General features: G+C 40.3%; 1 protein-coding gene and 1 non-coding gene across 14 annotated transcripts in view; one reads left to right on the top strand and one right to left on the bottom strand.

Moving 5' to 3' along the window:
• The window catches only part of SAP130 (Sin3A associated protein 130), an 85,027-nt gene that overhangs the window by 27,498 nt on the left and 37,454 nt on the right, over positions 1-20,075 (bottom strand). For 7 of the 13 annotated variants that reach the window (XR_008505642.2, XM_064586357.1, XM_064586356.1 and 4 more), the window contains 3 exons: positions 17,372-17,674; positions 16,513-16,690; positions 8,925-9,029 (listed from right to left, as the gene is read on the bottom strand). Coding sequence is in view for 12 of the 13 variants with exons in the window: in XM_064586357.1 (XP_064442427.1) it covers positions 8,925-9,029; positions 16,513-16,690; positions 17,372-17,674 (586 nt within the window). In the remaining variant the exon portion in view is untranslated. The remainder of the gene's footprint in view (positions 1-8,924; positions 9,030-16,512; positions 16,691-17,371; positions 17,675-20,075) is intronic. The other 6 variants (XM_064586355.1, XM_045869091.3, XM_064586358.1 and 3 more) reach the window with 3 other exon arrangements.
• On the top strand, positions 1,793-1,944 carry LOC123842434 (small nucleolar RNA SNORA62/SNORA6 family). Its single transcript, XR_006790412.1, has one exon. It is a non-coding gene; the product is annotated as a small nucleolar RNA SNORA62/SNORA6 family (small nucleolar RNA).

Here is a 20,075-nt window from a genome sequence, read left to right as displayed (position 1 = left end):
AAAAATGTGTATTCCAGCAATCATTAGAAGGAATCAATAAACTCAAAGATAGGTCAATTGAGATTATCCAGTCTGAGAAACTAAAAAAAGGAGGGGGCGAGGTGTACAGGAAGAAAAATAAACAGAGCCTCAGAGATCTATGCGATAGCAGTAAGTGTACCACATATACATAATGGGAGTCTCAGAAGCAAAGGAGAGAGAGGGGCAGGAAGAATATCTGAAGAAATATTGGCCAAAAACTCCCTAAATCTGATTAAAAACGTCAGTCTGTTTATCTAAAAGTTCAACCAACTCAAGTAGGAAAAATTGGAAGAACCTACACCTAGAATACATCATAATTAAATTGTCAAAATGCACAAGAAAGTATTTAAACGTAAAATTCTCTAACTTAATTACACCAAAAAAGGTAATATATGGCAAAATATTAAAAATTAAATCTAGTTGAATACTGTTTCCTCTATTTTGCTATACATTTACAGGTTTTCATATTAAGAACTTCAGAAGAGAATGCTCTAAGATAAAGTTGAAGATATCACCTACAAAAAAAAAGAGATTTTTAAAAATTAAGAGAGAGCGTGAGTGAGTGAGCATGAGCAGGGAAGGGGTAGAGGGAGAGGAAGAGAGAGAGAATCTCAAGCAGACTCTGCACTGAGCCCAAAGTGGGGCTCAATCTCACGACCCTGAGATCCTGACCTGAGCTGAAATCAAGAGTTACACCTTTAATGGACTGAGCCCACCCAGGCACCCTGAAAAAGAGATTTTCAATTTCAACTTCTCCCAGCCATTGTATTATTTGTGTAGGTAGGAATTTTGTTTATGGAAAGATGGCACAGACCTACTTTTTCCTGTTCTTTCTGCTAAGTATAGCTGAAAATCATGAGTATTATATATAAAACAAACAAAACAGCTGTTGAATGATGAAGACAGACTGGCTAGGGACCTCAGGACCAAAGGAATGACACAGCAGGGAATTCGTTGGGTTTCCTTTTTGCCTCATGTGTTCCAGACTGGGTCCTGGAGAACCACAATACAGAAATGTCAAAGGGCACAGACAAAAGTCCTAAGAAAAGTCTGCTCAAAGAACCAAGACAGGAGCAGCTCAGCAAGATGGAAAACTTTTAAACTGTAACTGCTCTGCCCCGGAGAAACACCACAGAAGCAATCATGGTCTCATCTCCATTCTCTCTTGCAAATGCTGTGGAGACCCCAGGCTTCCGCACTTGCCAGGCTATAATGGGGCACCTCAATCTTCTCTCTACCATCTCACCACTGAAGTGGTGTCAAAAGAGGCCAAGCAGGGAACCTGGACTTCAGTCCCCCACTTGGCAGTAAGGAGGCAATGCTTTCTCTTCCTTAACTGGGTCGTCTGTGAGGAGAACTGCTAAAACATTAGGCTATAAATAAATTCCAGGGTCTTCTAAGACCATAAATGTTCAGGTCCAAACAGAAAACCACTCATCTAATCAAGAGTCAGGAAAATCACAACTTGAATAGGAGATGAATAATGAAGGTATTATCAGATAAGGACACAGATATCATAAAAGTGCTTCAACAAGCAATGACAGATTCACTTGAAATAGATGAAAAAATAGAAAAATCTGAGCAAAGAAATCAAAGTTTATTATAAAAAGAACCAAATGTAAGTTATAGAACTGAAAAATACAATTGACCAAATAAACTCACTGGATATTGTCAGTAGTAGAGTGGAGACAGAATCAGTAGGGTCGAGGACAGATCAATATAATTTACCCAATCTCAGCAACAGAGAGAGAGTGGACTTAAGAGTGAATGCACTCCACAGTGGAGTTGAGGTTGGAGTTGAGGCCACTGATCGATGAACTCACAAGTGTAGGTAGTGTGCTACCTGAGGGGCAAGTCTTTCACTAACACCGCAAGGGTCTCTGGCTCAATGAGTGGAGTTTGATAGTAATTCTTGCTACAAGTAAAGAGCGAGGGCAGAATAAAGCCATTATCTGATATGCAAAAAAACCCTGACATCTTATGTACTCCTTCTCTGCCACAAAAGACATGCTCTAACAAATCAGAGAGTAAACCAAGGAAAAGGAAGTATACAGGCACCAGGGATGAGTTGAAGGGAATTCAGAGAATGATGGACAAAGGAAACACCAGGGATAATAGCTGGGCACCAAGTCTAGAGAGTAACCAGTGCAGACTGGAGTAGGTAGAAGCAAGGCTTCAAGGAGGGAGGGATATAATCAAGAAAAAAATGGAACCGAGAGATCTGACAGATCTGCCTGTATTTGGAGGATTTCTTTAAGTTTGGTGGGGAGTATGAGGATGAATTAGTGACTGACAGAAAACACCTAAGCATACATAATAGCCTTGTAGTATTATGTGACTTCTTTTAAAATTCAATTTTTAAATTTATTTGAACAGTTTTTGTATTTACTTCCTAAATCTATCTTCTGTTTTATAATATTTTAATTTTCCTTATTCTTTTGGCTTTGAATTAGTAATATATTCATGTTTCAAAAGATGTACTGAGAAGTCTCCCGCCCTCCCTTTACCACCACCCTACTATCTCCAAACACCACCACTCGACTTCAGTATTTCACTGAATCTAAGCTGCCAGTAATTATACACCAAATTTTGTGTACCACTTAAAAATACATTAATGATAATATTAATGTGTCCTCAATTTTAAATCACATATTGGTTTCTGAGATGCTGACATGTGTATGTTAGATCTTACTTGTATCATAGTATGTTCTACATGGTTTTTGCTTCTTTTTAAAATTTTGCTCACTTTTTTCATTTCTATCCTCTATGTCTACACTGTTTTCTATTTTAATTTTACCTTCATTTTGTGGTCTCTTCTAGGTCTTTAATGAGTTCTGTCCCTTCACGTGTCACCCCTTTATGTTTTGTCATTTAGTCTTGGGAGTTTGCATTTCATCTTTGTGTGTTTTCCTTCACTGAGGTGGTGCTGACTTCATTAAGTAATTTGAATTCACAGTCAGATTTTTAAAATAAGTTTCATCTGTCCTGCTTTTCTGGTAAGTGTTCTTACTGAACAATTGAGTATATTTTGTTGCTCTTTTTCTATTTTTTAATTTTAGTTGTCTTCCCATGAATATCCTTTTATTACTCATCAGTGAATGAGTTGGGCTATTCCTAAAAACAGCAATTTACATGAGATTCCTTTCACTTGGGCGTGGGAGTGTGGGGAGACTGCTCTGATTTCAGCTAGTTATTTATCACAGTCCAAATGCTCTCTTCTTTCAGGTGCCACAGAAACAGACTGCCAACTGCAAGTAAGGCCAGCTGGGTGCCTGCCTGTGCAAGGCCCTACCTCCACAACCTACCTTGGAACCATACCCAGTCCAGGGAAGACTCTGCAAATAGCCCCTCCTCACCCACGTTTCTGCACATATTGCTGCTTACAAGGAATATACTTTTGTACTTCACAGAGTGCTCCTCACCTTCAGGAACCCTGTTTTTTCCTAGCACCTTAAAAGTAACTCTAGTACTACTTAAAAACAAAACAAAACAAAAAACAACACTTAGCAATGAAAGGTAATGTATTAAATTTGTAAAATTTATTATCTAATGTTGGCAACAATGTGGAGAAATTGGGAACACATTTCATGAGGATATAAACAGGTACAGTGATTGGATATCAGAATTTAAACTCTACATGTAATTTGACCCAGTAACGCTACTTCCAGAAACATATTCCAGAGAAATGTTTGCAAAGGGGCTCAATGATAAAAAGATCCACTGCATTACTTATTATAGTGATAAATGGAAATGCCTTAAGTGTTCACTAATGGAGGACTAATTATGGCACCAACACATCTGGGAACATCACATAGTATAGGAATACAGTCTCCTTTTCTAGTTTTTCATTTTCCTGATCTCCTAAAATGACATATCCTAAGGCATGGTCTTTGTACCACTTCTACTATTTATACTATCAGTGGACTTTCTTCCACTCTCATGGTGTTAAAAAAACATATATCTGCTTGTAATTCCCAAAACTTAATCCCCAGCATAACAGACTTCTATCTTCAATTCTAGAAATGGACCTACTCTGGAATTTTTTAGGCAGCTATACACTTGACATCTCCACTTGGCTGTATTATCTGATAATACCTTCATTATTCATCTCCTATTCAAGTTGTGATTTTCCTGATTCTTGATTAGATGAGTGGTTTTCTGTTTGGACCTGAACATTTATGGTCTTAGAAGACCCTGGAATTTATTTATAGCCTAATGTTTTAGCAGTTCTCCTCACAGACGACCCAGTTAAGGAAGAGAAAGCATTGCCTCCTTACTGCCAAGTGGGGGACTGAAGTCCAGGTTCCCTGCTTGGCCTCTTTTGACACCACTTCAGTGGTGAGATGGTAGAGAGAAGATTGAGGTGCCCCATTATAGCCTGGCAAGTGCGGAAGCCTGGGGTCTCCACAGCATTTGCAAGAGAGAATGGAGATGAGACCATGATTGGAGATCCCAAAAGTAAAATATTTAAAACTAAACTCTTAGATTTTTTTTCCCCTTGTTATTCCCATAGGCTTCCTTACTTCAGAAAGGATAATTTCTATCTACAGTTGCTCATGCAAAACCTCTCAGCTATCACTGGCTTCCTTCCCTTCTGTCAGAAAATTCTGTCAGCTGTCCCTTCAATACATATCCAGAATCTGAACTCTTTTTATGACTTTTACTACCTCCATTCTGGTCCAAGCCTCTACGATAGTCTAAGGTTCCATCATCTCTCACTTGGTCTCCCTGCTTCCACTTTTGCTTTCTTGCAGTTTATTCCTAGCATGGTAGCCAGAGTAATCCTTTTAAAAATAAGTCAAATCATGTCACTCCTATGGCTGAACCCTCTGACAGCATTCAGTCTCACCCAGAATAAAATCCAAAGGATTCTGGATGGCCCACAAAGCCCTACATCATCTGGCCCTCAGTTATAGCTCTGCACCATGTTGTGCAACTCTCCCCTTGTTCTAGGTTGGTTTCTCTTGCTGTTCCTTCCTTGTGTGTTCCTAACATATAGGCAGTCCTGACTTTGTAGATCCTGATATGTGTGAATTCTACTATAGTGTATAACTGTATTACACTAGTCCCCCACCAACTCTGTTCAAATTTCAGTTACCACTGTATATTAACTGAGTAGTTACATAAACTTTATGCAACTTTATGCAAACTTTGCTGCTAGCTTCTCAGTCCACAAATCACTATGTAACTAACAGCTATGCATCATGATCTATGACCAATCACATCATTTCCTTTGAAGTATGTCTGTGAGTGGTCAATGCATATCTGTTATTCAGTTTATGCAGACGGCAAACTGTGGAGCTGTACTGTCTCTTGTTTCTCAACTGATAAACCCAGGTGAAATTTTACAATAATGGATGAAAGAGTGAGAACTGGCCAACAAAAATGAGAATGCAGGAAAAAACAGTAATTCTGGAAGTAAAATTGGATGTAATTAAAAGACTTGGAACAAGCAACAGCAAAGACAGGATGAGCCCTAGGCTTGTGTGAAGATATGGAATGGACCATGTAGAGAGAATCCAATGAATATTTAAAAAGATGGTAAAGTCATCTCATATCATCTTTTAGTTGAGACTGCACTAGGAACAGAAAGCCACTATGGTGAAATGTATTTACTTCTCCTTTGGATTGATGACTATTGAATGAATGAATGAATGAATGAATGAATGAATCCCAGTCATTCAGGCCAAAGTGTTAAAGCTAGCTGCCACACTGAAAGGAAATGGCCACTTACAAGGAGAATGAAAAACAACAACAACAAATCCTTTTCTGGCCAATAAAGACTGGTTTATTTCAAAAGTTAATAAATTAACTTTGATAAATGAATGTTAAGCTATCTGGTGAAGCTACTAGCACAGTTAAAAGATGCTGCGTGAAAGGGGTACGTGTACCCCAATGTTTACAGCAGCAATGTCCACAATAGCCAAACTTTGGAAAGAGCCAAGATGTCCATCGACAGATGAATGGATAAAGAAGATGTGGTATAGATATACAATGGAATATTATGCAGCCATCAAAAGGAATGAAATCTTGCCATTTGCAACGACGTGGATGGAACTGGAAGGTATTATGCTGAGCGAAGTAAGTCAATCAGAAAAAGACATGTATCATATGACCTCACTGATATGAGGAATTCTTTTTTTTTTTTTTTTAAATAATTGTTTTCTTTATTTATTTGAGAGAGAGAGAATGAGAGACAGAGAGCATGAGAGGGAGGAGGGTCAGAGGGAGAAGCAGACTCCCCGCCGAGCAGGGAGCCCGATGCAGGACTCGATCCCGGGACTCCAGGATCATGACCTGAGCCGAAGGCAGTCGCTTAACCAACTGAGCCACCCAGGCGCCCGATATGAGGAATTCTTAATCTCAGGAAACAAACTGAGGATTGCTGGAGTGGTGGGGGGTGGGAGGGATGGGGTGGCTGGGTGATAGACATTGGGGAGGGTATGTGCTATGGTGAGTGCTGTGAATTGTGTGAGACTGTTGAATCACAGATCTGTACCTTTGAAACAAATAATACATTGTATGTTCAAAAAAAAAAAAAAAGAAGATAGCAGGAAAGGAAAAATGAAAGGGGGTAAATCGGAGGGGGAGACGAACCATGAGAGACTATGGACTCTGAGAAACAAACTGAGGGTTCTTGAGGGGAGGGGGTTAGGGGGATGGGTTAGCCTGGTGATGGGTATTAAAGTGGGCACGTACTGAATGGAGCACTGGGTGTTATATGCAAACAATGAATCATGGAACGCTACATCAAAAACTAATGATGTAATGTATGGTAATTAACATAATAAAAAAATTTGAAAAAAAAAAAAAAAGACTGTCTGGATAAACAGGTTATGTAGACCTACCTACTTTCAGAGATGTTTTTCTTTTCCTTAACTTTTGTTTAATAGGTCCAAATATTTTACCTAGAATTATAAAGACTTGTTCGCACAACCCAGCACATTCTTTCTATGCTGGTAACCAATCAAAAATGAAAACAGTGAGATGTTACCTACCATATAGACAAAACATCTGGAAGAATGGTCACATTATTTTTATCCAAAAAGCCTGAATCAAGCAAAATATGCACTGTGACACTTAGTTTTAGTGTATTATTTTCAGCTTGGATAGAAACATTTTTCGAACAGAGCAGATTCCTTCAGATTGAAAATGCAATTAAGTTTCCACTTGGAATGATGTAATGTATGGTGATTAACATAACAACAACAAAAAGATGCTGCGTGAAATGTGCACCCGGATTCCACGCATTAGTTAGGGCAGAGGGTTTTGATGAAAAGGATGAAGATGTCCTTAGAAGTGATGCTGGCAAAAAGTTTCACATTAAAGGAACTCTTGGAGACAATTTGCCACCATTGAAAAGACAAAGGATAAAATGTCAGAAGCAGATCCAAACTTAGAAAGGAGCATGACAATTCACCAATGCATGGAAGGACTACTGTGCTTTTCATCACTGAGTTATACAATGTGAAGGCAGCGAGCACTGTTCCAACTCCTCTTGATTAGTTTTTAGAAAGAAATAAAACTTTCTCAGTGTTTCTCATGTTTAAATTACAGTGTACCAAATAAATATTAATTTTACTACTTTTTTCACTTCTCTATATATGGTAACTGACGATAAGAGAGTTTTGAGTATTTTCATAATGTTTTAAAGGTCAGAGAATAAGCACAACCCCCACCCCCTAAAATTAATATTTTTCACAGCTTCCCCTTGCATGGTTATTTTTACTTTTCTGCACTAATGTGCAAAGTAACGACTGCATGTCCTCTTACATCAAATTCTTGGTCCCTGCTCTTTCCTCGGCCCGATGCAGTTGGACGTCAGGAAGCATGTGGCTGTTCCTTTGTGCTCTTAAACCTCTGCTCAGAGAAGGCTTTCTAGACAGCATCATCTCTTCCTCCTATTGCCTTACATTCCTTTCACACTGCCTTCTTTTTCTTCACATATTGATTTCTCTACATCTACTAGAAAATAAGCTTAAGGAGAATGGACACTTCGTCTTAGTCACTCTCCTATATTCCCAGATTCTAAAACATTACCTAGCCCACACAGGGCAATCGTAATTTTTCCTTGAATGAAGTTTTATCTTGGAGTTGATAAATACATCACACCATGGCAAGCTATTACCGGTATAAGTAAAAACTGCAAGATGTAGAACAATCTAATCAGCAAGATCCTGTTTTTAAAACTCAATCTACACAGAGAAAGACGTGTGGAAAGATACTTAACAAAACTGTTACCAATCAATATGATTCTGGCTAGGGAGACTGGCAAGGTGGATAGAGAACAGGATAAAGATTTTCACTTTACACTTTATTTTTATATTGTCTCTCTCTTTCCCAAAATAATATTATTGTGGAATTAAAAAGAATAAAGAAAACAACATATATTACCTACTGTCATGATGCCATTTTTTTTTTTAAAGATTTTATTTGAGAGAGAGAGCATGAGCAGGGGGAGGAGGAGAGGGGGAAAGAATCTCAAGGAGACTCCGTGCTCAGTGTAGAGTCCAATGCAGGGCTCGATCTCACGACTCTGAGGTCATGACTTGAGCCGAAACCAAGAGTCGGTCACTTAACCGACCAACTGAGCCAGCCAGGTGCCCCATGATGCCACTTTTGATAGCAATAATAACTGGGGATTATTGTGAGGCAGGCTCTGTCCTCTTTAAATGCATCATTTCATTTAAATACATAAGAATTCTATGAAGCAGATATTATAAGTATGGCTATTTCATAAATAATAATCAGAGAGGCTGAGCAATGTCCAGGTCACACAGCTAGAAAGTGGATGTAAAAAGATGCACATAGGCAAATTATCTAAGATTTGTCACATGTGTTAGGCTTTTTCCTCCCCAATAACGTGCAGTTGGAAGCAAGAGTGATAACATTTATGTGCTCACCCTGCAGGCCTAGGTGACCCGGACGTACTTCGCATAGAGCTCTCCACTCGAGGGCTAGCCACTTCAGGAGGCTGAGGAGGAATGAGGGTTTTCCGAACTGCCATTCTGAAAGAGACCAGACAAACCCAGAAAACAACAGTCCGAGGGCATTAAAGGATAGGAAGTACACAGTTGCTAGGCATACCTATGGCAAAATAAAAGCACTACATTGGCTAAGCCATTTTTTAAGTGGATTTCAAATTTTATCAAAGTAATATAGATACATTACTGAAAATGCCAAATCGCACTAAAAAGCTTTTAACAAAATACAGCAGGTCCCCACCCCAGCGCTCCCCATTTCCTGCCCATCTCTCTCCAGGAAGCAACCGCTATGACTCTTTTAGCTGATGCTTCTAGTATGCCACATCTCCTTTCTACTCATTATCAAACCTGAAATCCATATTACGTGTTCATGATTATTATTATGTCTATATATGTATGTATGTATTTAAAGATTTTATTTATTTGACAGAGAAAGAGACAGAGAGAGAGGGAACACAAGCAGGGGGAGTGGGAGAGGGAGAAGCAGGCTTCCCGCTGAGCAGGGAGCCCGATGTGGGGCTTGATCCCAGGACCCTGGGATCATGACCTGAGCCGAAGCCAGACGCTCAACGACTGAGCCACCCAGGCGCCCCTATGTCTATGTATTTATATTGACCTGAGGCAGTTCCTGGAAGTCAAATGAGAAAAGTTGATCAAGTTAGTTAGTGTCAACTGTGCCATGCAGTAGAGGCCACATACAGCTCAGACTGAGAACCACTGGGCTCAGCAATGTGGAAGCGGTGAGTAATCGTGACATGTTTAGTTTTGGCAGAGTGGTGGGAGCAAATGCTAGACAAGAGTGGGTTGAGAGAAAATGGCTAGAATCAGAATATACCATTTTGCAAAGCCTAATTAATGGATCTAGATAGTAATCATCAAGTCTGCTAGCATCTCAAAAAGGGTGACCACCAAACATCATTTTAATTTATAAAGTGCTCTTGCCCAAAAAAAAAAAAAAGATATACGAATCTAATCAAGCTTTAGATTCAAGTAACAACTTAAAAAAATGTGTGGAGGAGACAAGAACAGCAAAACTTCACTACAGGGGTAGTGGGCTGAATTGTGGTCCCTAAAAAGATATACAAGTCCTAATCCCTGTATCTGTGAATGTAAAAAAAAAAATAGGGTCTTTGTGAAAGTAACTTAAGTTAGAGATCTCAAAGTAAGATCCTTCTAGCTTTGGTAGGCCTTAAATCCAATGACTGGTATCCTTATCACAGAAAGGAGAGGGAGATTTGAGACACAGAGACACAGAAGAACATGTGAATATGGAAGCAGAGATTGGAGTGATGTGTCCACAAGCCAAAGGTCTGTCAAGAGCCACTGGATGCTAGGAAAGAGGCATGGAATGGATTCTCACTGGGTGCATTCAGAAGGAACCAACTCTGTTTACATCTTGATTTCAGAACTTCAAGCCATCAGAACTGAGAATAAATTTTTTTTTTTAAAGATTTTATCTTTAAGCAATTTCTATACCCAACATGGGGCTCGGCAGAGTCACAATCCCGAGATCAAGAGTCATACGCTCTGCCGACTAAGTCAGCCAGGCACCTCTGTGAGAATAAATTTGTTGTTTTATGGCACCAGATTTGTGGTAATCTGTTATGGCAGCTCTAGGAAACTAATACAATGTGGATGCAGTTGAAAAAAATCCAGGGAGGGAGAGGGAAAAGTCTACAGGACAAAAGACCAAGTTTCTTCAACAAATAAATCTCAAGGAAAAAAAAGAGATGAAGGAAACCTACAGAAGAGTCTTAGGAGACATATCAACTGATCACAATGTGGGCACCTTATCAGAATACTGATTCAAATCAACAAAAATTTTGTGACATTTGAGGCCACTGGAAATTTGAACAATGACTAGATATTTGATGATATTACAAGGTTATTATATTTCTTAGTGAGTACCTCAATAGACACATACTCACATACTGAAATATATACAAATGAAATGATGTGCTTTCTGGAATTTGCTTCAAAATAATATGGAGAAGGGGGTGGGTAGGCATGTAGATTAAACAAAACTGGCCATGAGCTGATAAACTGATAAATGAAATTGAATGATGGGTATTCATATGTTCAAAATTTTATTGTTTCAAGTTTTCCATAATAAAAAGTAAAAAATAAGACCAACTCCACTAACCCCCCAGAAAACAAAGAAAATAAACCTAATGAGATACACCACTACACAGCCACAGAATAACCAAACTTAAAGAATGTCAATAACAAGTGTTAGTGATTATGAATGCAATGATGATCCCCACCTGCTACTTAGAGTGTACAAGGGTATGAACACTGGAAACACTGTTGCCAGTGTCTACCAGAGCTGAACATATGTATAGCCTACAACTCAGCAAATCCCCTCCTAGGTATGCATTTACCTATGTATTAAAGGTCATACACGAAAACATTCAGAATAACATTATGGCCCCAAACTGGAAACAACCCAAAGATCTACGGATAAACTATGCTATCCTTATACAATAGTGTTTCATATAGCAATAAAAAAATTAAAATCACATGCAATAAAGTGGGTGCATTACATCAAATCAAGGGAGGGAAGGTGGACTCACACAAAAACGTGTAATATATGATTCAGCAGAAGTTCAAAAAGAGGAAAAGCAAATCGACAGGGTCAAAAAAACTGGTTAGCTGCCTTTGGGAGAAGGTGTTGGTAATGTTCTTTCTCTTGACGTAGATAACGGTTGCATGCTGTGTTCACTTGTGCTAATTATACCAAACATGCATTACCTTTGCAGTTTTCCATATCTTTGAAAATGCTGAGAGAGAAAGAAACTGGAAGAAAAACTGGAGTTAGCAAAAACATGTAACTCCTTTATTTTCTTTGAAAATAGGAGCAAAAAAATGGGGTAGGTAGTGGAGCAAGGTGATTTAACAGAAGAGTTTTTTTTTTTTTTAAAAAGATTTAATTTATTTATTTGAGAGAGAGAAAATGAGAGACAGAGAGCATGAGAGGGAGGAGGGTCAGAGGGAGAAGCAGACTCCCTGCCGAGCAGGGAGCCCGATGCGGGACTCCAGGATCATGACCTGAGCCGAAGGCAGTCGCTTAACCAACTGAGCCACCCAGGCGCCCCTTAACAGAAGAGTTTTAAGATGGAAGAAATAACAGCATGTTTATACCTGCTATGTGAATGATACACTAGCGAGAAAACGCTGATTAAGTAGGAGAGAGGGAGAAGCACTACAGCACTGTTCTCAGCAGGTTAGAAAGGCTGAGGTCAGCGAAGCACCGAGAGTCCATCCATAGGAACAGATGAGTAGAGCACGGGATACAGATGCTGGCAGGTAAGGAGATGTGAGAGCTAGAGTTGATGGAAGTTCCATTTTTCTCAAAAAATAGGGAACAAAAATTCATTAGCTGGTGGCGAACACAGATGAGGAAGTGTGGAAGTTTTGAGAGGAGCAGAGGTTAAAAGCTATTCTGTGTTGGTCCTCTGTGAGATCCTAGTGGAGGTTTGTGAGGTTAAGCAAGGCCAGTCAACAAGGTTGTTTATCCCACCACAGTCTGCTGCACAAATTCAGCGGAAAGTTGGATTTGACTATTTCTGACAAAGTGAAGGGGGGGGGCAAGGAAGTGGGGGCTGTATGCAAGGAAGTGATTGTAATGGACCACAGAAACTAAGTCAGGAAGAACAGAGAAAGGCCATGAAAAGCAGTGAGGAATAACGCAAAGGTGGTAGCATCAATGGATCGAAGGTTCCCCCCGAGTGGGTCCGTTGCAATACCACTGCCCGTGAGGTAGGAAGACAGAGGTAGGCTGTGGGACAATGGAGGACAGAAGAGGTCAGGGAAAGCTTGCGCTTATGGGTGTGTGCTGCCGATAGAGGGGGGAGGACAGGGAAGCATTTAAGCAACTGAGAAGCCAGAGAGCTGGGAAATCATTTTGGACAGAATAAGCGCCAGACGTTATGGACCTTCTGAAGGATGTACAAACATATGCGCAAATCAACTGGAATCTGATCAAGCCTCTTGAGCTGCCCTGACCAACAAGGTAGCCTCTAGCCATATGGGGCTACAAAGCACTTGACTGGTGGACTAGGAGCAAAATTTTTAATGGTAGTTCATTTAAATAATTTGAATTTAAAACTGTTATCTGATTCAGTTATTAAAAAACGTTGCAGTGTGCCTGGAATAACTTGGATATGTGAAAGTACTTTTTCAACTGCAAATTTTATGAAATCTGAATATAGACTGAGTGCTTTCCAAGAGAAATGGCATGAAAGTGGCAGTGAGGCACAAAGAAGACATCAACCCCACCACCAGGCCCAGTGACAGAAGGATGGGGAGGAAAGACAGCCACTACTCTGGAGAGAGTGCAGGAGCCAAGACCCCATGGGAGAACCAGATTCTAGTTAAAGAAGGCAGGCACACAGGGGTTAGAGTCTGTGGCAAATGAGAGCAGTGTGCCCCACGGAGGAGGCAGCAGCCAGACTCTACCTCGGTGACTTCAAGCCCTCCAAGTCCACACAAAAATGAGCACCATCCAGTGGCAAATAGGCAGATTCTCTACAAGGCTCTTCCCGGAAGAAATGTGAATGTGTTCCTATAGCAATGCAGACTACAGAGAGAAATCACAACCAGGACTGGGGTTGAGGGAAATGCAGGAACTTGTACATGTGATGGGGGTGTTAATTCATGGTTTGTTTTGGAAGGCACTTCAGCAGTATCTGTCAAAACTAAAAATGCACACACCCCTTGATCCAGAGTTCCCTCTTCTTGAAATTATCCTAAAAGCTACCACGAGTCCACAAGGACCATTGGAGGATAATGTCCATCTCAGCAACGTGTGTAAGAGTGAAAAATGGAAAACTATCCAAATGGTTTATCAGTAAGGCAGTGATTACGTACACATATGATGGTCTACCTTTGTATTTAAATATTATGCATTCTTTAAAAAGAATAATGCAGATCTATGTGTAGTGATATGAAAAGATGTCTACTTTGTATGAAGAAAAAAACTGTAAAATCACGTGTAATATTCCATTTTTCTAGAAAATGTGTATAAATAAATTAAAAGAACTATGTATCACCTAAATACATTATGTATCACCAAAAAAAAAAAAAAAAAAAAGGGAAAGCAGGTACACTCAAAGAAGAAGGATACAGGAAATTCTGATGATGACAGTCAGTTACAGGGGCACAGCAAAAGGGTTGTAGGGAGGTGATGAAGTGTAGGAGAAGGGGGAAGATCTTTTTACCTCCAGGGTTGTGAAATTTCAAGATGTTTATCTTGGTGTCGATTTATCTGTGTCCACAGCGTCTATTGTGCTGGGCATTTCACAGTTCTTTAAATCAGGAAACTCATCCCCTTCAGGTTTGGAAATTTTCTACTAATTATTTTTAAGTCACCTCCTTCCTTTTCTCTGATCTCTTGCTGAAACTCCTTTACTTGCAGGTGGGCCCTCCTGAACTGATTCTTTTAATTTTCTTGTCTTTTCTGTTTATCTTTTTGTTCTTTTTAACTCTACTTTTGAAAGATTTCCTCAACTGTATTTTCCTACTCTTCTACTGAGTTCGATTTCTACTCCTGTAGTTTAAATTTCAGGACACACTCTTTTGTCCTCCAAATGTTCCTTTTGTGTAGTGCTGCCTTCCTGTTTCATGGATACATCTTTTTTTGTCCTTTGAAGACAGCATTCACAGTTTTGGTCTTTATTTGCTTTTGCTTTTTGTTTTTAGTTTTACTCTCATTGCTTAGCTTCTGTATCTTCCAGGCTGCGTTTTTCAGTACGTCTCATGGTTTGTATCTTGCATTGTTGGAAGGCCCCTCAGATACCTGGTTATCCCTGGTTGCGTGTTCATGATGAGGACTGGGGGACTAACGCTGGTTAGAACCTCTGAACTTGAAGAACTTGCCTATTTTTTTTTTTTAAGAGTGGCAGTGAAAAAGAGAGAGAGGAGCGAAGGAGGGGCAGAGGGGGAAGGGGAGAGAGTAAGACTCCACACCCAGCATGGAACCTGATGCAGGGTTCAATCTCACAACCCTGAGATCATGGCCTTAGCCAAAATCAAGAGTCGGATGCTTAACTGACTGAGCCACCCAGGCGCCCCAGACATTGCCTACTTTAAGTTTCACTGTAGGGTGATCTGGTTCCTGACCTTACGAAATCCCTAGTGTTGGTATCTTTGCATCTTTCCTCCTGGGCTGGATGATCCTTGAAAGAAAGTGGAGTCCTCATCTCACTTTTTGTCTACAGCATTCAACTGCCAGGGTCCTGCCAGCTAAAAGGGAGAAGTGGACTGGTTGTCTCAGCACTCCGCAAATCTGTGTCTGGTAAAATACTCCTGGCCCCCTTTATGCTGACTGATCCCAGTGGACCAGCTGCAGAATTTAGCCCTCTGGGTACATGCTGGGGTTGGGAGGAGCAGTGTACGACAAACTGTGGGTAGCGAAGGGGATGCAGGGCTCTAACCTTCTCAAACACATTTCAGCCCAGCTTCCTTCCACCCCTTGTTCTTCCTGTTCCTGTTCCTTCTGAAGCTTCAGCAATTTAAATGAGCATGCTTCTACAGACTTAAAATTCAGCTTTCTCACAGTTAAGTGAGTGATCACTCACCTACCTGCTTTCCAGCTTCAAAGTTTGGTTGCTGTTGTCTTCTCCTATTCTCCCCATCCTTGTGTGTTTACATCTTTTTAAAAAGCCTCTTTGCTAAAAGTTCTATAGGGTTTTGAGGGGAAAAGAAATTTAGAAGTGTGTGTTCAGCCTGCCATGTTAAGCATGAGCTTTGTCTTGCATTTTCATTGATAAGGTTCCTTTACCACAGACTGACTTATCTTTAAAAGAGGCTCTGATTGAGGCAAAGTCCTACACATCTGGAAACCCCGTACGGGCCCAGCAGCTTATGTTCTCGCTATGCTTTAACCTTTATGATCTTCTGCTGTTGAAGCACATGAGCTCAGTGGAGCCAAAGAAATGCTGCTCGCTGAAGTGTGACTGCCCATCTTCCACCTCCCAAGTTTTCAAGTGAAGTTTCAGGGCACAGCACATACCTTCCTGCCCATGACCCACACCAACTCAGAGGTCCTATGACGACACAGTACACTTGTGCTACTAAATATGACCCTTACTTAATACACCCGGGATATTATTTGCCCTGAGCAACAATTCATGCTGGCCAATAAGGAAAAAAAATACATAGTACACATTAATGTGCCTACCCAAACAAGCCTGAAGGGTCTATTAGAAGCTACTCAGAGAGTCTAGAATTAAACTCCCATAAACTAGAGAGAACTCCTAAAATAGTATGCAACGGCTGCTTCTAAAACTGACCCCCCCGCCACGACTCATGGATTCTTACTGTCCTAGAGTCTTTGCTTGCCAAGGCTCTACCGAATGAGCCTGTGGTCAAGTTATTTTGAAAGATTAAAAAATGCTACAGAAGATGAGAGCTTAAAGTCTGCTACCAGCACTGGATGAGCGCCTACTGTTTCTACTAATTATATCCAGAATTAGAGGTGTCGTGTGGCACTACTGGGTCTACCTACCCATCCGTGGCGGGTTTCTTCCGGAGGATACTTGGCCGGGGGGATGAGCCCTGGGCTGGAGCGTTGGTGCCAGCACTCTGGCTGTGGGTCTGCACCACTGTTGTTGCTGCGGGAGCAGCGCTGAATGGATTGCTAATAGGGTTGGCCACAATTGTGGCTCCGTCTGCCAACACCACTGCTGGAGGACAGGGAGGGGGCAGGAGAGAACAACGAAGAAAAGGAAACAAAAGAAACATTACTAAAATATCACGTAAGACAAAAAACAATTAGACCTCCAGAATTAGAGTACCCATGCTCTGACTGTCCAATTTCAAGAAAGTAAGGAATGAGCACAATGTTCATCTGTCTCAAAGCAGATGGCAAAGTGGAAGAGGTTACTGAGCCTACTGATGCACATTTTTCTTTGCTGTATAATCATAACTACTAATAAATCACATAAGATAAAGTGTGTAGCATACTTCAAGAAATAATCTCCTACAATTTTTGTGAAATACCATTGCCTCTCAATCCCTAAAAATGATACCAACAATCCCTAAATATGATACATTAATTTTACAGCTTTACATACAAGTCGGAAGAAAATCTTAAACAGAATCAGAACACTATAATAAAGGTGAATTTGCTCTCTCAACTTTACAGAGTGCTTCTTACCACATGCAAATGCACATTAGGCTGTTGATGTACATAATTTTTAATGTTTACAATGACTCTGACAGATAAATTCTATGCAACTCATGTTAAAAGAAGAAACTAAGAGAAATTACTCAAGACCACTAAGCCTGTAAGTGACAGAACCAGGATTTAAACCTAGTATATCTCTATCCTCTACACCAACTTCAATGCAAAAAACTCAAATTACCTGAAGTCTTTCCTTCAGGCTGAGGCTGCTGAGTACCCATTGGTGCAGGCTGAAGTCCCTGTGTGCTGACTGGGGTTGCTGAGTGGATTCCCTGTGTGCCCATTGGTGCTGGCTGTATTCCTGGAGTCCCAATGGGGGCTGGCTGTATCCCCTGTGTACTGATGGGTGCTGGCTGGATCCCTTGGATATGTCGAGCATGAGAAGTATCCACGGTCATCAACTGCATGGGGTTTAGGTGGACTGTGGAAGCCACCCCAACGCCAGTTTGAGCTGTGATGGCAGAATTTGGAGCCTGAGCAGAAACTGAAAATGATGCAGAAAGTGACTACAAGAATGTTAGCTCTGATTAGACATAGTCCACGTAAAGAGAAAAACACTAAAACGAAAATAGAATATTCCACTGTAAAAGACCTAAACCCTCAGTTTTTATGGGTGGTTTTTTTTTTTTTTTTGAGAGGGAAAGAGAGAATCCCAAGCAGACTCCACACCCAGCTAGGAGTCCGACATAGGGCCTGATCCCACGACCCTAAGATCATGACCTGAGCTGGAATCAAGAGTCGGATGCTCAGCTGACTGAGCCACCCAGGCACCCCAGTTTTTTTTTTTTTTTTTTTTTTAAGATTTACTTATTGGGGTGCCTGGGTGGCTCAGTCATTAAACGTCTGCCTTCAGCTCAGGTCATGATCCCAGGGTCCTAGGATTGAGCCCCACATCAGGCTCCCTGCTCAGCAGGAAGCCTGCTTCTCCCTCTGCCCCTGCTTGTGTTCCTTCTCTCGCTGTCTCTCTGTCAAATCAATAAATAAAATCTTAAAAATATAATAATAAATATTTACTTATTTATCTAAGAGAGTGAGCGCATGAGCACAAGTGGGAGGGGCAGAGGGAGAGGGAGAAAGAATCTCAAGCAGACTCTGTGCAGAGCACAGAGCCTGATGTGGGGCTTTATTCCACAACCCCAAGATCATGACCTGAGCCGAAACCAAGAGTTTGATGCCGAACAGACTACGCCACCCAGGAGCCCCATAAAACCTTTTTTTTTTTTTTAAACAAAGCACTACATAAAGCTCTATATATATTGGAGTTTTTTCCCTCACTTCCTATCAGTGTGATATGATCTTGCTGCAGATTACTAGAAAAGCATTAAAACAAGAAAAAGGAAATCATCTATTAAATTCCAAATGTGAGCCAGGCAACTGTCCTAAATAATTAAAATAAAACTTCTGAGATCCATCCATGGCTCCCAGGTCAAGAATCTTTGCTCTAATTGATGGAACCACCATCACAGGATTTTTGATATACAGTAGTTACGAATTTTAAATTCCATATATGCGCTAAAGAGAGAGAACAAGCAAGTTTCCTTTTTTGCTGTGTATAGTAAAAAAAACTAACAACAACAAAACTGAAAACAGCAGCATTCCCAGGAAGCAAAAGAGAAGGAATTTCTATTTGTGGAAAGAAGAATACAAATCATGTTTCTTCTCAGTCATCCAAACAATCCAGAAAAAGATATACGCACCCCATATGCACTGAAATGTTATTTACAATAACAAAGATATGGAAACAACCCTAAGGGTCCACTGATGGATAAAGGGATAGAGAAAATGTGACATTTATCTCTATACACACACACACAAACACACACACACACGGGAGAGTATTACTTAGCCTTAAAAAAGAATTAAATCTTGCCACCTGCGACAACATGGATGGACCCTGAGGGTATTATGCTAAGTGAAATAAGCCAGACAAGGACAGAAAAAAACCCATATGATCTCACTTATATGTAGAATTTAAAAACAAACATAAACAAACCAAGTTCATAGATACAAAGAACAGACTGGTGGTTGCCAGAAACAGGGAATGGGGGATGTGAGACATGGGTGAAGGGGGTCAAAGGTACACACTGTCAGTTATAAAATAAACAAGACTTGGGGATGTACTGTACAGCATGGTGACCATGGTTAATAATACTATACTGGATATCTCAAAGGCTAAGAAGACAAATCTCTAAGTTTTCATCAGAAGATAAAACAATTTGTAACTTATCTGTGGTGACGGATGTTAACTAGACTTATTATGGTGATCATTTCATGATATACACAAATACCGAATCATTACATTGTCCACCTAAAACTAGTATGTCATGTTAATGATATCTCAATTAAAAAAAGGGGAAACAATGATGTAATTTAAGTTTTATAAACCATATAGTGGTTTAAAAAGGTAAATTATTATTATCAATGAGAAAAATACAGCAAAATATTAGTACATGTAAATTCATAGTTACTGCTACACTGCAATTCTTCCCTTGTAAAAGAAAGAGAAAAAGAAAAAAAAGAATCAACCCGACAAAGCTATTAGCTTCTTCCTGAGAAGTGGACGAACCTTTGTTTCTGTTCAGTAACAGTTGTGGGCACCTGACTGAACATGCAGTCTAGTCACCACCCCAAACCTCTCAAGATCCAATCTCATTCCATGTGCTGCATCCTCACTCACACTACATTCCTGCCAAAACCAAACCACTCTGTTCTGAGCGCATATTCTGTGTTAATACTTTATTCACACAGAGAAAAGTGCTTTCCCCCAATGCCGCCCTGTGGTTCTGTCCTGGGCATTCTAAGAGGCTTTCCAAATGTCATTTCCTTTAGGAAATCACTCCTGACCTCCAATCCTACCCTCTCAAGTAGAAATAACCTCTTTTAGC

This window comes from Mirounga angustirostris, unplaced genomic scaffold (assembly GCF_029215605.1).
Source record: "Mirounga angustirostris isolate CCGP_5_RB_7025 unplaced genomic scaffold, mMirAng1.0.hap1 SCAF_3, whole genome shotgun sequence".
NCBI lineage: Eukaryota > Metazoa > Chordata > Mammalia > Carnivora > Phocidae > Mirounga > Mirounga angustirostris.
Note: the sequence above shows the minus strand (reverse complement) of the source record. Positions and strands in the feature narration are given on the sequence as shown.